Here is a 19,258-nt window from a genome sequence, read left to right on the forward strand (position 1 = left end):
TTCTGTTTAAAGTTGTTAATTTTATTTATTAGTCACAAGTAGGCTTACATTAACACTGCAATGAAGTTATTGTGAAAATCCCCTAATCGCCACACTCAGGCGCCTGTTTGGGGACACTGAGGGAGAATTTAGCATGGCCAATGCACCTAACCTACACGTAGGATAGAATTCATGGAATTCCTTCAGTGGAGAAGGAGGCCATTCGGCCTATCAAGCCTGTGCCGACAACAATCCTACCCACAGCCCTACATATTTCCCCTACTAATCTCCCTGACACTAAGGGAGAAATTAGCATGGCCAATCAATCTAACCTGCACATCTTTGGACTGTGGGAGGAAACTGGAGCACTTGAAGGAAATCCTCGTAGACACTCCATATAGGCAGTGACCCAAGCCAGGAATCAGACCCAGTCCCTGGCCCTGTGAAGTAGCAGTGCTAACCACTGTGCCACTTCCTGAGTAATACAAACATAGACACATAGAAAATAGGAGCAGCAGTAAGCCATTTGGCCCTTTGAGCCCGCTCCTACATTCATTATGTTCATGGCTGATGGAGCAGATAATGACCCTGTGAAGCATCTCAGGACTTTTTTTATATTCAAGACACTATATAAATATAAACTGCTTCTTCTGCTCCTCATTTAACTTGAAGGAACCTTTGGATTCAACACCAGGCAAAAGCCACTCAAAACGATATGAATAGACTATACATCCCTGGTGTAACACCATAACTTTAAAATGAACTTTAGAAAACATGCATTAATAAATGAACAGTACAGAGTACCCAACAGTACTGTGTAAACACAACTGATTGTGTTAAAGTACTTTAGATTCATTAATTTTAATATGTAACATGTTCAATTTTGTTTACTAGCCCTCATCCAATGGATAAAAAATTTAGCAACCATTTTAATTGTAAAATGATGTTTGAGAGTGTGGTTCACTGGATAGCACTCTCACCTCCTCATAGAATCCCTACAACGCAGAAGGAGGCCATTCAGCCATCAAGTCGGCACTGGCTCGCTGACTGATGGTCTTACCCATGTCCTTCCCCCCCTCCTATCCCAGTAACTCCACACATTCACATGGCCAATCTGCCTAACCCACACACCTTTGGACTGTGGACACAAGCTGGAACACCTGGAGGAAACACATGCAGACACAGGGAAAATGCACAGACTCCACACAGACAGTCACCCAAGGCTGGAATTGAACCCGGGTCCCTGGAGCTGAGAGGCAGCAGTGCTGACCACTGTACCACTATGCTGCCCTCTTGAGCCAGAAGGCTGGAGGTTCAACTGCCAGTCTAGAACCTGAACTGACACTCTCAGACAGTACTAAGGCACCGCTTCTCTATCTGAGGTGCTGTTAAGTATCAGACATTGATCCCAGGCCCTATTTGCCTACCTGAGTGGATGTAAAAGATCCCACAGCCCTACTTAGAAGGGTCGATTCCTGGCTCAGCTCACCATCTGTGTGGAGTTTGCATGTTCTTCCCATGTCTGCATGGGTTTCTTCCGGGTGCTCCGGTTTCCTCCCACAGTCCAAAGATGGGCGATTTTGATTCATTAGCTATGCTAAATTGGCCCTTAGTGTCCCGGGATATGTAGGTTAGCAGGATTAGCAGGGTAAATACGTGGCCTTTTGGGGATAAGGCCTTGGTGGGATGGTTGTCGGTGCAGACATAATGGGCTGATTGGCTTCTGTCTGCACAGTAGGGTTTCTATATAAATGCAGCTCTTTATTGCTTAGTTGTTCTCAGGCATGCTCCTGAGACATGGTCACTGTTCTTCCCTCAGTTAATAGCAGAGTAAAATTTTCCTCTAATCACCATTTCCTGGGTGTGCTTTACAGATGCTGAACCTAAGGCTGGTGCAAGAGTATTTGCCACCCTTGGGGAACCTTCCACCCGGCCACTCCCATGCCTACTACTAACTTTCGAAAATGAATGCCCAAAAATGGTCCCATTCTCACAGTTAATAATAACTGGCAAATCACAGGGAGCTGTTATATCCATTATGCTACCATGCCACTAAGGATCAAATATCTAGTCACAAAGACTGTTAAGAACAGGAAGATTTAGCTTTATTTAACAGGAAGCATTCTACCCGTGTCTGCGTGGGTTTCCTCTGGGTGCTCTGATTTCCTCCCACAGTCTAAAGATGTGTGGGTTAGGTGGATTGGCCATGCTAAATTGCCCCTTTCAATCAGGAGGATTAGGAGGGTAAATATATGGGGTTACAGGGATAGGCCCTGGATGGGATTGTTGTCGGTGCAGGCTGGATGGGCTGAATGGCCTCATTCTGCACCGTAGAGATTCTAGTCTTCTGTGATTCTATTCTATTCTAGAAGATTACAAAGACTCCTTTCATTGATATGCTCTGTAACCAATAGCTTACTAACAAGAACAGGCTGTGGAATTGCCTGGAAAGTAGGGAAATAATTGGTCAATGTCCAACAGGCTATAAGATAGAAACTCAATGGAATACAAAGCAGCAGGTCTAATGGGACTGCAGGCAAAAGGATAATGGGTCACAAATGGCCTTGTCTTAGTTTTCATTTAAATCAATGCAGCATTACTAAATATAGAATCTGGATGTGGGCTAATATATTTCAGAAGTAGGCATTATATTGATTCAATACAGCATTTATAGATGATTGCTATATATATGTATAGCAGTTAATGAGCAGTTTGAATGTATGCTCCACCAATTTATCTATATTACCATTGGTTTCATTCCCCATACATTGCACAATATTGGCTGAACAAGCAGAATGAAATAAAGGTGAATGGAGCTTCTAATGTGATCCAAACCTGTCCGAGTTTTGCACTTGAGCATCGTGACTCAGAGTGTTTTGAAAGGAATATTCAATTGGCCTCTCACCCCTGTTCTTTCTCCATTGCCGTTTTCCTATTCAGTTCATAGAACAGAATCTCTTCAGTGCAAAAGGAGTCATGATGTGGAGATGCCGGCATTGGACTGGGGTAAACGCAGTAAGAAGTCTCATAACACCAGGTTAATGTCCAATAGATTTATTTGATAGCAAACGCCATTAGCTTTCGAGTGCTGCTCCTTTGTCAGGTGACGAAGGAGCAGCACTCGAAAGCTAATGGTGTTTGCTACCAAATAAACCTGTTGGACTTTAAACTGGTGTTGTAAGACTTCTTACTGTGCAAAAGGAGGCCATTCAGCCCATCGAGCCTGTACTGACTCTCGAACACCCATCCTACCAAGGCCCTATCCCCATAATCCCTAATATTTACCCCAATAATCCCCCACCCAACCTGCGCAATTTGGGAGACTAAGGCACAACTTAGCATGGCCAATGCACCTAACCTGCACATCTTTGGAGTGCGGGAGGAAACTGGGGCATCTGGAGGAAACGCACGTAGACACGGGGAGAACATTCAATCTTTGCACAGACAGCCACTCGAGGTTGGAATCAAATCCGGGTCCCAGGCTCCGTGAGGCAGCAGTATTAACCATTGTGCCACTGTGTCACCCCATTGATCTAATTTTCTTTAGCAAGTCGCATTGGGTACAATCTTCCGGGACAACCCCCCATCCCGCGTTTCCTGATGGATTGGTGGAATCAATGGGAAAGCCAGAAGATCCCATCATCGGCTAAGCCTGCGCCATCTCCCACCACTGAGAAACCACCAAGGGGAGAACCCAGGTGATTTCAGGCACCGCATTCCAGATCAGAGCAACGCACTGAGCAAAAAACATTTCTCCTCATTGCCCTCAAACTCATTTGCTAATTACCTTCAATCGGTGTCCCTCTGATTTACTGACTCGCTCCCCCGACCCCCAAACAGCAAAAACAGTTTTCCTATATTTACTCGATCGACATCCTAAATAATTTTGAGCACTTGTAACAAATGTCCCCCGGGGGTTCTCTGTCACCAAGAGAAGAATCCCAGCGTTTCTGAGCTCTTCACAAATCTTACCACCCTCGTCCCTGACGCAGCTGTGGAATGAACAAGATTTCAGTCCACGTTGGGCTGCACCATAAGTCACCCTGCTCAAAACCTCAGTGAGTAATTCGGGGAGGTGTTCAGGCACAATGTGGAGAAAAAGGTGGAATCAGCCACCTGTCAAAATTAACTCAGACATTTCCTCCCAGTTAGCTGAAGGCTGATGTTGACTGCAACTTATCTGATTCATTCTGTCAATTTTCAGTGTTGAAATGAGCCAAAGGAGTTTTGTAGCTGAAATCAGCTCTCTGTCTCCCGATTCCATCAATCTGTGTCTGATCTTAATGCCCGGGTTCAATGGTAATGGGCCTCAAGTGTGAAACTTTATTTCCTTCTGACAAATACGCAGAATTTAATGGAACCATGCCAGTGGGTTAACAGGTGAGGGTGTGTTGTGAATTTAATTTTAATGTAATGTATTTATTAGTGTCACAAATAGGCTTACATTAGCACTGCAATGACGTTACTGTGAAAATCTCCTAGTCGCCACACTACGGCGCCTGTTCGGAAACACTAAGGGAGAATTTGGCATGGCCAATGCATATAACCAGCACGTCTTTGTGGGAGGAAATTGGAGCACCCAGAGGAAGCCCACGCAAACACAGGTAGAATGTGCAGACTCCACACAGGCAGTGACCCAAGCTCACAATCAAACCCAGGTCCCTGGCGCTGTGTGGCAGTAGTACTAACCACTGTGCTGCCCTTGATGGTTCTTTCTGTCACCGTTCATGCTCTCCGACCTCCCCGATCTGTTTTGCCATTTAGAATCATAGAATCTCTACAGAAGTACAGAAGGAGGCCATTGTGCCTATCGAGTCTGTATCAACCACAATACCACCCAGACTTAGAACACAGAACATAGAACACTACAGCACAAACAGGCCCTTTGGCCCACAAGTTGCGCCGATCACATCAATACCTACCAATCCATAGACCTATCTATAACCCCCAATCCCATTAAATCCCATATACTTATCCAGAAGTCTTTTAAAAGACCCCAGCGAGTTCGCCTCCACCACCACTGACGGCAGCCGATTCCATTCACTCACCACCCTCTGAGTGAAAAGCTTACCCCTAACATCACCTCTGTACTTGCCTCCCCGCACCTTAAATCTGTGTCCTCTTGTAGCGACCATTTCAACCCGGGGAAATAGCCTCTGAGAATCCACCCTATCTATTCCTCTATCAGGTCGCCTCTCAACCTTTGTCTCTCCAGGGAGAAGAATCCCAGCTCCCTCAACCTATCTTCATAAGGCATGCCTCCCAATCCAGGCAACATCCTCATAAATCTCCTCTGTACCCTTTCAATAGCTTCTACGTCCTTCCTATAGTGAGGCGACCAGAACTGCGCACAGTACTCCAAGTGGGGCCTGGCAAGGGTCTTATAAAGTTGCAGCATTACCTCCCGACTCCTAAACTCAATCCCTCAATTAATGAAGGCCAGTACACCATACGCCTTCTTGACCACTTATTTCTATAACCTCTATTTTCCCTGCTAATCCCCCTGATACTAGCATCAATTTAGCATGGCCAGTCAACCTAACCTGAACATATTTGGACTGTGGGAGGAAACTGGAGCACCCGGAAGAAACCCATGCAGGCAGGGGGAGAACATGCAAACTCCACACAGACAGTGATCCAAGGCTGGAATTGAACCTGGGTCCCTGATGCTGTGAGGCAACAATGTTAACCACTGTCCCACCGTATATGTGGCTTCATGTACCTCCCCCAGTAACTTAGTCCAAGTGTGAATATCCACATGGTGTGAAATAGCGGTGCCTGAAATTCTGACCAGCTCACAAATTTCTCTCTATATTCCCTTGTAGTTGAAATCTGTTCTGAAAATGGTCACTCATGCTCCCGTCCTCCCTGATCTGTTTGCCATTTAGAATCACAGAATCCCTACACTGTAGAAAGAGGCCATTGAGCCCATTGAGTCTGTATTGACCACAATCCCACCCAGGCCCTGTTCTTGTAACCCCAAACATTTACCCTGCTGATCCCCTTACATTAGGGTCAATTTGGCATGGCCAATCAACCTAACCCACACATCTTTGGAACTGTGGGAGGAAACCGGACCACCTGGAAGAAATCCATACAGACACAGGGAGAACGTGCAGACTCCACACCGACAGTGACCCAAGCTGGGAATCCGACTCAGGTCCCTGGCGCTGTGAGGCAGCAGTGCTGACTACTGTGCCACTGTGCTGCCCATTGGACAGGTGAGGCCTAGGGTGACCCAATCCTTCTTGTCCCAATTATTGACCACTTTCTACTGTGGCTACGACCTTGAGGCTTGCAAGAAAGGTTTATGGACGGCGAGGTGGAGGTGAAGTTGGGCAGGCCTTGGTCTAGTGATGGCTTCACCTATATCCCTAGGAATTTATTCCAAGTATGAATATTCCATGGTGTGAAATAACAGTGCCTGAAATTCTGACCAACTATAAATTTCTCTCTATATTTCCTTGTTTTTGAAATCCGTTCTGAAAATGGTCAAGTGATTCTGATAAACGTTACCAATCCACTTTAATTTTCTTATTTTAAAAATTCCTGTCACATCTCTCTAAAATATCCTTATCCATCCTTCAAACAACGTTGGCCTCTTCATCTGTGGCTAGGTTGGTTGCACTCTCACCTCGGAGTATGAAAGTGGTGGGTTCAGGCCAGGCTCAATCCTGAGTACAAAATCCAAACTGATTGACTCTTCCCAGCCATACTGTGGGAACGCTGTACTGTCGGAAGCACTGGCTTTCAGACGAAATGTTAAACTAAGGCTCCATGAATATGAAGGATCCATGGCACTAATCAAGAGAAACAGCGCCCCTGTCTAAGGTTTAACCCTCAATCAACACGATTAAAGCCTTTACCTTGTCATTTATCTCAGGCCATTTATGGAACTTTGCTGTAGGAATTTATCTGTTATGTTTCCCTACAACAGTGGTGACAACTCAAACTACACATGTAACTTAAAGTGTGAAGCCATGAAAGATACTATATAAATGTCAGTGCTTCCTTTCTTAGCCTTTCCTCTTAACAATGTGAGTTTTGTATTTGTCTTCTGTTATGGTTCAGGTCAGAAACTCCAAAGTCTGTCTGAATCATACATTTTGCATTTTGAATTTGGCTAGGATAAGCATGAGATGTTTCACTTCAGGTACGATTCAAATGACCCACTAGGGAGCTTTCGTCAAACAACGTTTATTTGTAGAGCAAGAAAATTAGCAAGAACTTTTATCAATTATAAACAAGAAGCAAACATGTGTAACCTTTAACACAGATCTCTAGAGTGTTCCAATCTAATCAATCCCATAGACACAAGCCCCTTTTCACATGGTTAACACAACACAGACTAACACTCTCGTGACATTGGGATTGTGGCCAATTATTGATTTATACGGTCACATGCTCTTGAAGTTTGAAGACAATACAGCTTCCCAGAACAAAGAGAGACTCTGGTCTGACCCCCAATAACTGTAGGTTTTCAACCTTTATGAAAACAAGGTCCTGTTTTCAGTTAGTCAACATAATTTCCAAAACAACAGGGAGAAAGGGAAAACACTTCTTTTTAGATTGCTGTCCCTTCTAAAACTAACAACTCAAACCTGCAGTTCCAAACTGAAACTGAAAACAAACTGTCCAAAAACACAAGGCCCGTCCTCCTAACAATCCAGGATCAGAAAACTAATCCCAGAATAAACACAAATGACCCCATTTAAGCCACTTAAGTTGCATTAAAAGGACATGTCCTGTCAAGCCAGAAATAGTGACATCACCGCAGCTGTGAGCTAAGAAACAACTGAAACTGAGAAAGCTGCAGAAATCATGTTTTTTTTTAAAAGACCTTTCTTAAAGGCACACTAACATTACACTTCCTTTGGAGGATGAAGGAATGAATTATGTTCCATTGGAGTTACATAGTCTGCCACATTAACATTGAAAGTCAAAGGTCAATCTTGGTACCACACCAGCAGGGGAGGGAGAAACGCATTGCACTTTCAGGAACTCATTCCCTGTTGACTTAGTACAATTAAAGACATCAGTGACTGCACTTACCAGGTGTATTCAGAAGGCGTGAGTTCTTGCAGCGGTAGACAATCTCCTGCTCACAGTGCTCAGCGCTGTTAATCATGGGTTGCAGCTGTTCCATATTGGCGCTGTAGTTGAAGGACGCGACGTAAGGCTCCTTGTGACGGGGAGAACTATGTAATATGGTTCCCTTTGTGTCATTGTGCTGAATTATGGTCCAAGTTCTATCTTCTGTCAGAATAATGAGTGCAAAATGTTAATGGAAACCAGCAGCACATTGTACAGCCTTGAACATGAGTGCCAAACAGAAAAATCAATCGGTGTTTTACCCATACCCATCTGTCGCCATTATGATGATACACTCAGCATCTGAGAAGCGACAGGCAGCGGCTTAAGCTGGAATTTACTTATTTCACACTCTCTCAGCTCATACACAAGATCACATTGTGCAAGCCCCAACATGTCCTCCGAGATCGGCCTTGCTCATTGTAAATCAGAATTCTGTACAGGGTGCTCACACAGAACATAAATCAGTCTCTTGCTTTCAGAAATACTGAGTTCAATCTACGTTGTATTATACAGCAAATACAGCAAACACAAACAGGCCCTGCGATCTAACTAGTCTATGGCATCTTTTATGCCCGTGATTTTCCTCCCACGTTACTTCAACTCATTTGATCAATATCTTTATATCCTGTTTTCCCTTGTATTTATCTAGTTTCTACTTATATGCAGCTATGCTATTTGTCTCACTTATCCCTTGTGACAGCAGATCCCTCATTTCAAACCAGCCTGAGCAGAGAACTTCCCCTCAATTTCTCGTTGGAAGCATTCCCTTTCATGCACAGAAAGACCGAGACAACTTTCAGGCTTTGGTTGCAAAGAGGCGAGTAACATTTGTGCCATGCAAATGCAATGGACTTCTCCAACAAGAGAGAATCCAACCAGCTCCCCATTGATAGTCATCAGCATCACCATCACTGAACAGCCCCCCACCCACCCCACCCTCAACAATCCTGGAGTTACCATTGATCAAAGATTGAACTGGACTAGCCATATAAGAGCCAAGATGGCATCAGAGTGTGGGGGCTTCTTGCAAGCTGTGCCCAGCTTACCTTCTGATTCTACCTTTTATTCTTGTTCTGTGCTGCTAAAACTTTATTCTAACTCTTTTAAACTCTTTTAAACTCCCTATGGCACTATTCCAAAAAGTGGGTGAATTTTCCCCAGCGTTCGTGCCAATATTTATGCCTCGACTCACATTGTTTCAAAACCGATGAGTGGAGTTCCACGGAGGCAAGGGGGTTCTTGGAGACTGACAGGAAATCAGATGAATGCCCCACAATGCCTCTTTCAGGGGTAGGTTCGCCGTGTCATGTACCACTCAGGCAATGGATAGGCCAGCCATGGGTTAAGGATCTCAGGATCAAGGGCCCCAGGGACAGAAGTCCCACTCTCTGAGAGCTGCCGGCCAATCAGAGTCTGGTTCTTCGATTGTCACGGAATTGCAGGCCCGGTTTGAACGAAGAGGCGACGCGGTCAAAACCTTCAAGGTCCTGAGAGGTCTTGACAGGGTGGATGTAGAGTAAAAGTTTCCTATTGTGAGCGAATCCAAAACTGAGGGTTACTGTTTAAAAATAGAAGTCACCCATTTAAAGCAGAGATTAGGAGAATTTCTTTCTCTCTGAGGGTTGTGAATCTCTGGAACTCTCTTCCTTAGAGGGTAGTGAAAGCAAAGTCTTTGAATATTTTTAGGGCAAGGCTGGTTAGATTCTTGATTAACAAAGTGGGGGTGAAAGATTATCGGAGGTAGGCAGGAATCTGGGGTTGAGGTTACTATTAGATCAGCCATGTTGAATTGGGGAGCAGGCTCGAGGAGCCAAGTGGCCTACGCCTGCTCCTAATTTGTGTATTCGTATTGGAAGGTTTGAGGAGTGGGGATCAGTGGAGAGGGGTGGGATGTTGGCTTGGCAGCAAGGGGGGTGCGGGTATGGCTCTCAGGGGTCTGGCCAATTCTGTGGCTGGGTCCCTTGATCAGCCAATGGGGGGCTTTTTTAAAACAAAGTTAAGGCTTATTTATTAGTCACAAGTAAGGCTTACATTAACACTGCAGTGAAGTTACTGTGAAATTCCCCAAGTCGCCACAGTCTGACATTGTTCAGGTCACTGCACCCAACCTGCCCATCTTTCAGAACATGGGAGGAAGCTGGAGCACCCTGAGGAAACCCACGCAAACACAGGGAGAATGTGCAAACTCCACACAGACAATGACCCAAGCCGGGAATTGAACCCGGGTCCCTGGTGCTGTGAGGCAGCAATGCTAACCACTGTGCCACCAAGCTGCCCCAATGTTGAATAAAGGGGAGATGCAGGAAACCATGCTGGGGTGAACTTGTCATGCTCCCCACATGGTGAGTCCCCACGCTCTGCTGGGTTAATACCAATGAGATTGGGAAGCAATCAGCAAATAGGGCTATACTAGTGGCATGGGCAGGCTTCTCATCTAAGACCCTTACAGCCCCACCATGAAATCATGTCTGGATTGGAGTGGGCAGGATCCTAGAGGGAAAGCTCTCCGTGCTATTTTGCCAACACCCACCCCCCCCACCCTGCCTCTCACAGCCGCTGGAGGGGGAAGGATGATGTGAAGTTCTGTCCATGGTGCTGAATGAAGCCTACTTCAGGGATATGGATGGTTCTGTCCAGATGTTCTCCCGCTTCATGAAGAGAGACCCACATCTGCTTGTTCCAACCAGAAACAAAAAATGTCAAAGTTTGGGACCTCAAAATGTGGATACGTTTAATGATTTATAACTTTTTAGTTTCGAAAGAACACATTGTACCAGAAACAATTTCTCCTCGCCTTTTTTTTTGCAGCTGGACAAAGACCAATGAAGAGGCAGGTTTGGCAGCCTCAGCGATGGAGTGTGCCCACCTTCTGGTAGCTGCACACCCGGGGCTGTGGGCAGAGGGGCACACAGCTGTATCCAGCGACAACAGCTTGTCATTAGTGTCCCAAAACGTGTCACCGGAATGTAATCAGTCAAACAATTGACACCAGGCCAAAGAAGGAGATAAAAGTGAAGCACCTTAGAGCAGAAAGGGTCAAAGGAAATCATAGATTCACAAGGGAGCATAATTGGAGGAACACAGCAGTCTTGAAGTGCTGGAAGAGTGAGGAGAAGACAAGAGTGTGGAGGAATAAAAATGTTAAATTAACCGGACAGAGAGGATTACAAAGGGAGAGAGGCTGGATCGACCTTTGGCAAACAATTAGAGCATGTGGAGGCACTAATTCCTGGGCAGTTTTTGGCAGTCATGTGGTTCAAACAAACTGTCAATCATACACCCGGATGACTATTCCGAGGCAGCCAACATATTATGTTGTATTTCACACTTGAGCGGTCAGCGGGCAGTTTATATGCTGAGTGGCTGCATCTGCCAAGGTGCTGGTGAACCATATCTTCAGTCATTGGAATACCTACCAGCAAGCAGGCAGGGAGACCTGTCTTCATGGAGTCTGATACAATGCCTGCCATATGATGTAAGGATGCCTGCTGCTAACATACAGTTTGGGGATAGTGCGCGCTGTATAATGGTACTGGCCAGCTTCAGCCTCAGACTTGCTGATACCCCCAATGTGGCCCACCCATCAAACGAGCTGGAGCTTTGACAAAGGGTCACCTGGACTCAAAACATCAGCTCTTCTCTCTCCTTACAGATGCTGCCAGACCTGCTAAGATTTTCCAGCATTTTCTCTTTTGGTTTCAGATTCCAGCATCTGCAGTGATTTGCTCTTATTTAAATGAGTTGGACATTATGGCCGGGATTTTACTGGCTTGCCGCGCCCATCGGAGTGAGCCGGTAAAATCGTACAGGAGCTGAGAAATCAGGATTGCGCCCGCTTTCTCTGCTCTCGCCATCTGAGGGCCAGATTTCTGGACAGTTCAGCCCTCGCTGGAAATGGGTGAAAGGCTGAATAAATTATGTTCATTTATTATGATCTTCATTTATTTATTCATTTATTCATTTCACGTGTTTAGTGATTGTCCAGGCTCGCTCGGTACTCGATGAGCGGTCGTCATCGCTATCCACAAATCCACCAACCTTTGTGTTATCCGCAGACTTACTAATCAAACCAGTTACATTTTCCTTTTACAAACAGCAAAATTCCCAGCAGTGATCCCTGAGGAAATCTTAGAATCATTCCTATAAATTCTACCCTATACGTCCAATTCCATTTTGCACTGAGGTCCTTGGAAGGGAAACTGAGCATGTTCAGGAAAGGCAGCCAATTACAAACGTCACACCATCATCTCTGGATACAGTTCTATTGGTGCCTGATGCTGTCAAGTGAATTGCCCAAATACCCATCTGGAGTGTGTGTGTGTGTGTGTGTGTGTTCAGACAACGATGGCGAGCTAAATATACCTTGGAATTGCATCAACGCTTTCCCTTTGCTCTCAATGCCCATACTTTCCCATCTGCTTTCCCATCTACTTTCTCACTGAGTCACTGGGCTGAATGCAATCAGTTCAGTGGAAGTCCCCAACTTCAGGACGAAAAGTTGATCCCAAGCCCGCACTTGTTGGCAGTGGGATCCGCTCAGGAATTTTATCACAAACAGCCTCCTCATTGGCAGAGAATGTTGTTTTCCTTATGCTGCCACCCTTTTCATTGGCCTTTTGAAATGTTCCCTACCTCCCCCCTCCCTCCCCCACCCCATTTTCATTCCTAGGCTGCCTTTGAGTGGACATTTCCATTCAGTTGGCAGCCTCCCCAAACAGTGGGAGGTTAGCCCGCCATCGTCCAGATGTTGAAGTCACTGTGAAATAACGCTTAATGGTGCCTTTGATTTTGGAAATGGGCTGCCTACCAACTGGGAGCCATTGCCTTTCTCCTTCGAGTCTTCTGACATGCCACACATCCTAGCACATTATATGCTTTTTCTTTAAGTTTCATACTATCTTAGTTAATCATGGATGGTAGATAATCCATCGGAACTTGTCTTTCTCTTTGGAATGCATTCAGTCTGTGCATTCTGAAATATCCCTTTAAAAGTCTGCCGCTGTATTTCTATTGACCTATCCATTAAACTCATTTGCCAGTTCACTACTGATGCCATTAAAAGGGACATTCCTGCCTCTCCCTGACACTGCTGCTCTCCATTAAAGGCCTCAGAACCTCCCCCCGTGCTTCATGTTTCTCACCCAGCCTGAGTTTCACTGGACAGGAAGAACGCAGCCCCAGTGAAGGTGAATGAAAAGGTAAAAAGGAGTGGAGTGTGATGACTGCTCCTTGCAAACTTTGGACCATTAGTTCTTTAAAGTTTATTTATTAGTGTCACAAATAGGCTTACATTAACAATGCAATGAAGTTACTGTGAAAGTCCCCTAGTCCGCACACTCCAGCACCTGTTTGGGTACACTGAAGGAGAATTTATCAAAGCCACTCCACTTAATCTGAATATTTTTCAGATTGTAGGAGGAAACCGGAGCACCCGGAGGAAACCCACGCAGATACAGGGAGAACGTGCAGACTCCACAATGACAGTGACCCAAGCCGGGAATCGAACCCAGATCCCTGGCACTGTGACTTAGCAGTGCTAACCACTGTGCCACCATGCCACCCCATTCTTCTTCCTGACCGAAGGAGGTCGAGGCCAACTGTAATTCCTCTTGGCAGAGAACAGTTAGCAAATTATTTATCTCTTCTCTACATCATTTTTTTCAAAGAAACTAAACAAAGGATGAAAAGAAGAACAAACATTCTACACTGCAGCAGACCTTGAAACAACGGGCTGGATTTTATGACCTCGCTTTTCCCAAAACCGTAAAATCCCACCCAAGGTCAACGGATCTCCCCATTGTCCGCTCTCACCCGCTCCGATTCCCCTGGCAAGGGATTCCAATCAATGCCACTGCAAGGGTGCCATCAAAAGACAAGTAAAACGAAAAGAGAAAATGCTGGAAAATCTCCACAGGTCTGGCAGCATCTGTAAGAAGAGAAAAGGGTCATCTGGACTCAAAACGTCAGCCCTTTTCTCTCCTTACAGATGCTGCCAGACCTGTTGAGATTTTCCAGCATTTTCTCTTTTGGTTTCAGATTCCAGCATCTGCAGTAATTTTTTTTAAATTTTTTAAGAGAAGTAAGAAGTCTCATAGCACCAGGTTAAAGCCCAACAGGTTTAAATCTGTCAGGCTTTAACCTGGTGTTGTGAGACTTCTTACTGTGCCCATCCCAGTCCAACACCGGCATATTGTCAATTAGACAATATTACAGGAGGCTGGTACAGTTTCTAAACCAAGATATTTAAGGAAACGCTTCCCATCAAAAACCACAAGGAAAAGAAATTAGTGGAGTCTAATTACATGAGCTCTCAGTATGACTGAATTATCGCTTTGAGTGTAACAAATGTGGGCAAGTGGAGAATTAATCAATATCTAATTTGGCAAGAATCGTATCTTGTTAACAATTGCTTCACTTACCGCCTCTTCTTGCATCTGAACGACACATTTCCCAATCATTTTGTCCTAATGTGTTTTATGGGATTCATGCTATAATTGTGTTTTGAGTCATTTCTGCTTTGTTGGTGAAATGTAAATGAACATGCTAAAAAAAGGGACCATCTCACCTGTCATGTTACAGTAGACAAGCAAAGGTTCTTGGGGTCCGCTGGCATCTGGATCAATGAAGAAGAAGCCTGATGTATTCCCTGTGTGTTTGTATGTCTCACAGGACTGCTTATACCTGGCTGTATAAATGTATGTATACATATATATATATAAAAATAATCACATCATCAGTACAGTACATTTCCATTATTTTAACTTAATAGGAGTAGGGGGTAAAACAGATCTTGAAAAAGTGCTAATGAGAACACTTATGACAACAGCATTGGAAAATACATTAGCTCAGATAAATAGTGATGAAATGAACACCAAAACCATCTGGGAATAAGGTCACATAATCTTGAAGGCACAGCGCAAAAAAAAAGACCCACAAGTTTAAAATTCATGAGATGCTCTATTTCTGCTTACTCAGGTGTTCAGGAGTCTTTTGCAGTTTTTTTTTAGCAACAGGGCACATTTAATGTAAACATGTCACCTTTGGATTATTGATGTGACTATAAATACAGTGTGGGGAGAGGCAGGTGGAGAAAAGAGTTGAACTTCAATCAAGTATTTACGCGGCACGTTTTAGTGCACAGCGGAAGCACAATCAACCCCAGAAGCAAGTCCCTTTTTCTTGTCATTGAATTTATTCAGGGCAAGGTGCACAACTTTAACTTTCACTGCTAAAACTGCATGAGTGTATGAGAGTTACTTTCAAATGGGAGAGTCACGCCAGAGTTAACAAAGGTTAAAAGGTTCACTCATCGCGCAGACAACTTGCTCAAGCTAACCATCGGGGCTTTCTCGTGCACCCACAAATTATAGTTATGATTGATGTGAATCCCATGTATCTATCATAGGACCCCTGCAGTGCAGAAGGAGGCCATTCAGTCCATTGAGCATACACCAACAACAATCCCGTCCAGACTCTATCCCCATAACACAATGTATTTACCCCTGTCTCGTTTAAACAACTGGCATGGTCATCGAATCCTACAGTGCAAAAGGTGATCATTCAGCCCATCAAGTCTGCACAGACCACAATCATACCCAAGCCCTCTTCCCATGCATTCACCCTGGCTAGCCCCTCTGACACTAAGGGGCAATTTTTAGCACGGCCATTGCACCTAATCTGCACATCTTTCAGACAGTGGGAGGAAATCGGAGCACCCAGAGGAAACCCACCCAGACACGGGGAGGTTGTGCAAAGTCCACACAGGCAGTTACCGAGGCCGGAATTGAACCTGGATCCCTGACGCTGTGAGGCAGCAGTGCTAACCGCTGTACCACCTTGCTTCCCAATGATGCATTCCTTGCGAGCGGTGGGGTTCTCTGTTCCTGCCGCTGTCAATGAGAATCCTCACTGGTGTCACCCCACACCAGCGGGAAACACAAGGGTGGGGGTGCACTGCCGATGGGACCAGAGAATCCTGCCAACATAAACAGTCAGAGAATTCCGGCACACATGTCCAATACTATTCTCATTCAAGCGGCTGAGTGTATAATCTTTATACCAGGTCTTCGAGGCAAAACCGAATGACTAAAACACAGTCCTCCAGCCCTCCCAACCCCCACCAGTGTAAGCTGTCTAACTATGAGTAGTAAGGTGACTATGTAATACAGGTCAATGTTACTCACAGTTATGGCAGGTGGCCCCAGTGTAACCAGTCCCTGTGCAGTCGCAGTGAAAGGTACTCCAGGTCTGAGAGCATTCTCCCCCGTGCTCGCAGTAATTGGGTAAACACCTAGCACACACACAAAAAAGAGACATGATGATACAAAGTCCCTTCCTCACTCGATACGTAAACCTGGCTCCCAGTAGGTAAATCCGCAGAATTAAATGATTATAATTAATCAGCAATTGACAATAAATGGGAGTCGCATTCAAGCCGAGAGCAGTGTAGCTCATACACTGAATAGCATATGGATACTGCTGGAAACATTCTTGTACCAGGTACATTGCTAAGCTTATTGAACACCATTAGGAGCTGGCTCGAAAATGACTCTGGCATCACATTGTTGTCTCTGTGTCACAGCTTATGCGGGTAAAAGTAGGTGTTCCAGGGCATGTACAGAATCCCCATTGTCACCACTGACACTTTATTGCAGCTACTCATAGCATGGTACAATATCTACAGTGCAGAAGGAGCTATTCAGTCCATCAAGTGGGCAGCAGGTTGGGCAGCACAGTGGCACAATGGTTGGAACTGTTGCTTTACAGCTTGCAGCTTTTGCTACAAATAAACCTGTTTGGACTTTAAACTGGTGTTGTGGGATTTCTTTCTGTTTTACCCCAGGCCAACGTCAGCATCTTCACATCATTGCTTTACAGCACCAGGGACCTGAGTTCAATTCCAGCCTGGGGTCACTGTGTGGAGTTTGCATGTTCTCCCCATGTTTGCATGAGTTTCCTCCGGGTGCTCCGATTTCCTCCCACACTCCAAAGATGTGCAGATTAGGAGGATTGGCCATGCTAAATTGCCCCTTAGTCCCAAGATATGCAGGTTAAGGGGATTAGTGAGGTAAAAACTTGGAGTTGCAGAGAACAAGTCTGGGTGGGATTTCCTCTTAGTGTTGAGGTTGTGTGGATGGGGCATGGATGGAACTATTGTAGATGCAAACTCGATAGGCCAAATGGCTTCCTTCTGTACTGTAGGGATACTAAGTCTGACTGACTCTCTGAAAGAATATCTGAGTCAGGACCATTCCATAACCCCACACATTTACCCTCCTAATCCCCCTGACTTACATATTTTTGGACACTAGGAGGCAATTTAGCATGCCCATTTGGCCCATTGCGCCTACACTCCCACCCAGGCCCTATCCACGTAACCCCACATATTTACCCTGCTAATCCCCCTGACTCTAGGGGGCAATTTAGCATGGCCAATCCACCTAACCTGCACCTCTTTGGACGGTGGGAGAAGACTGGAGCACGCAGAGGAAACCCACGCAGACACCAGGAGAATGTGCAAACTCCACACCGTCACTCAAGGATGCAATTGAACCCGGGTCCCTGGCGCTGTGAGGCAGCATGGCAACCCATTGTGCCACTGTGCCATTTGAAGCTACTTTTGATCAGGAAATGCAGACTGGAGAGGTAAGCCATACCCACTTAATCCCATTTGAAATGGGGCAAAGTGACTTCCAGGGACTTTAATGGGGACTGGTCAATTCTTTCTAGGAACTTCAGATTGGACACGTGAGACTGACATTATTAGTGGAACTGCAGTAACACCTATTTTATTCTATTTTCTGCCCTGTAGTTGCTCCAATTAATTCAGAGGAAAAATACTACCTCAACCTTAACTTCATCAGCTTGCAAAGGCATTCAGATTCCCTTGGAAATTTTACTCTTAGTCCAAACATTTTCAAAGTAACAAACTCTATTTGTTTCCTACCCTGCTCCTAATTTGCATCAAACATTCTTCACATTGTGCACTCTTGCCTTCTGTTACGAGGGAAGGTGATGGCCTAGTGATATTATTGCTAGACTATTAATCCAGAAACTCAGCTAATGTTCTGGGACCTGGATTCGAATCCCGTCACAGCAGATGGTGGAATTTGAATTCAATTAAAACGAAATACGGAATTAAGAATTTACCGATGACCATCGTCGATTGTCGGAAAAACCTGTCTGGCTCACTAATGTCCTTTAGAGGAGGAAATCTGCCATCCTTACCTGGTCTGGCCTAAATGTGACTCTAGACCAAAGCAACGTGGTTGACTCTCAACTGCCCTCCGAGGGAAATTAGGTATGGGCAATAAATGCTGGCCTTTCAGCGAAGCCAATGTACTATGATTGAATGATTATCTGAGAAAGCAGGGGACTGGTAGACTTTCTCCAGCCTCTTCTGCAGCTGGGAATCTCCAGCACCAATGGAGTCAAATGCCAGAATTTTACTGCCTCACCACCCTGAGGCTCGTGAGATCACATCCGAGGCCAACAGAGAATGCCATTCTGCGAGCCTTGCCCGCCCCGATTCTGGGGCAGACAAGGCAGTAAAATTCCGGCCAATTTCTCCATTCTTGCTGGCTGGCTGGTAGGGCGGGGAGGGGCAGAGAGGGGCGAAACGAGGTAGGAGAATCCCACGCCATGGGTCAAATATCCAGAGTATACAATTCTATGAGCGCACATGGCAGAGTTAATTCCAGTTTGGAGCAGCAGCTTCTGTATATGAGGAAAAATGGAAGCAAATTGTAACGCAGAAAGATGACTTACTATCTTCAACAAACACAATGAAAGTAAAAAAAAATCCTAACTTAAATCATTGATATGCAGTGGGGGAAAATGGCAACAAAATCTTTGAGAGGCTTAACTGCTTTTGTATTAGGTTTGCATTCAAATTTTAAATAATAAAACTTCTATCGAGTATGAAAAAGGAAATCGGATTACCTGTCTACGATACCGCACAGGTCTAACTGTAAGTCGCTGAAGTTGCCTTGCAAACCTTGTTGTACCAGAGTGAGATTGGCTGGCTGGTTGTCTATGGAGAAAAGGCGCATACAGCCTTGGAAGGCACTGATGGTGTTAGAACATGCAGCAGCATCAATGAGACTTCGCGGGCACCCTTTGAAGCACAGCAGGTACAGAAACACTTAGAATAACTAGGCTGGCATTAATTGAACATCAAGCTGAA

General features: G+C 45.2%; 1 protein-coding gene across 1 annotated transcript in view; it reads right to left on the reverse strand.

Moving 5' to 3' along the window:
- Positions 1 to 19,258, reverse strand: part of LOC145349767 (contactin-associated protein-like 5) — an 803,770-nt gene that overhangs the window by 287,067 nt on the left and 497,445 nt on the right. Inside the window, exons 10-13 of the mRNA XM_080198309.1 lie at positions 19,015 to 19,189; positions 16,257 to 16,363; positions 14,639 to 14,758; positions 8,032 to 8,235 (exon numbers count right to left, since the gene is read on the reverse strand). Coding sequence (XP_080054435.1) covers positions 8,032 to 8,235; positions 14,639 to 14,758; positions 16,257 to 16,363; positions 19,015 to 19,189 — 606 coding nt within the window. The remainder of the gene's footprint in view (positions 1 to 8,031; positions 8,236 to 14,638; positions 14,759 to 16,256; positions 16,364 to 19,014; positions 19,190 to 19,258) is intronic.

This window comes from Carcharhinus amblyrhynchos, chromosome 11 (genome assembly GCF_965287045.1).
Source record: "Carcharhinus amblyrhynchos chromosome 11, sCarAmb.v2.hapA, whole genome shotgun sequence".
Taxonomy (NCBI): domain Eukaryota; kingdom Metazoa; phylum Chordata; class Chondrichthyes; order Carcharhiniformes; family Carcharhinidae; genus Carcharhinus; species Carcharhinus amblyrhynchos.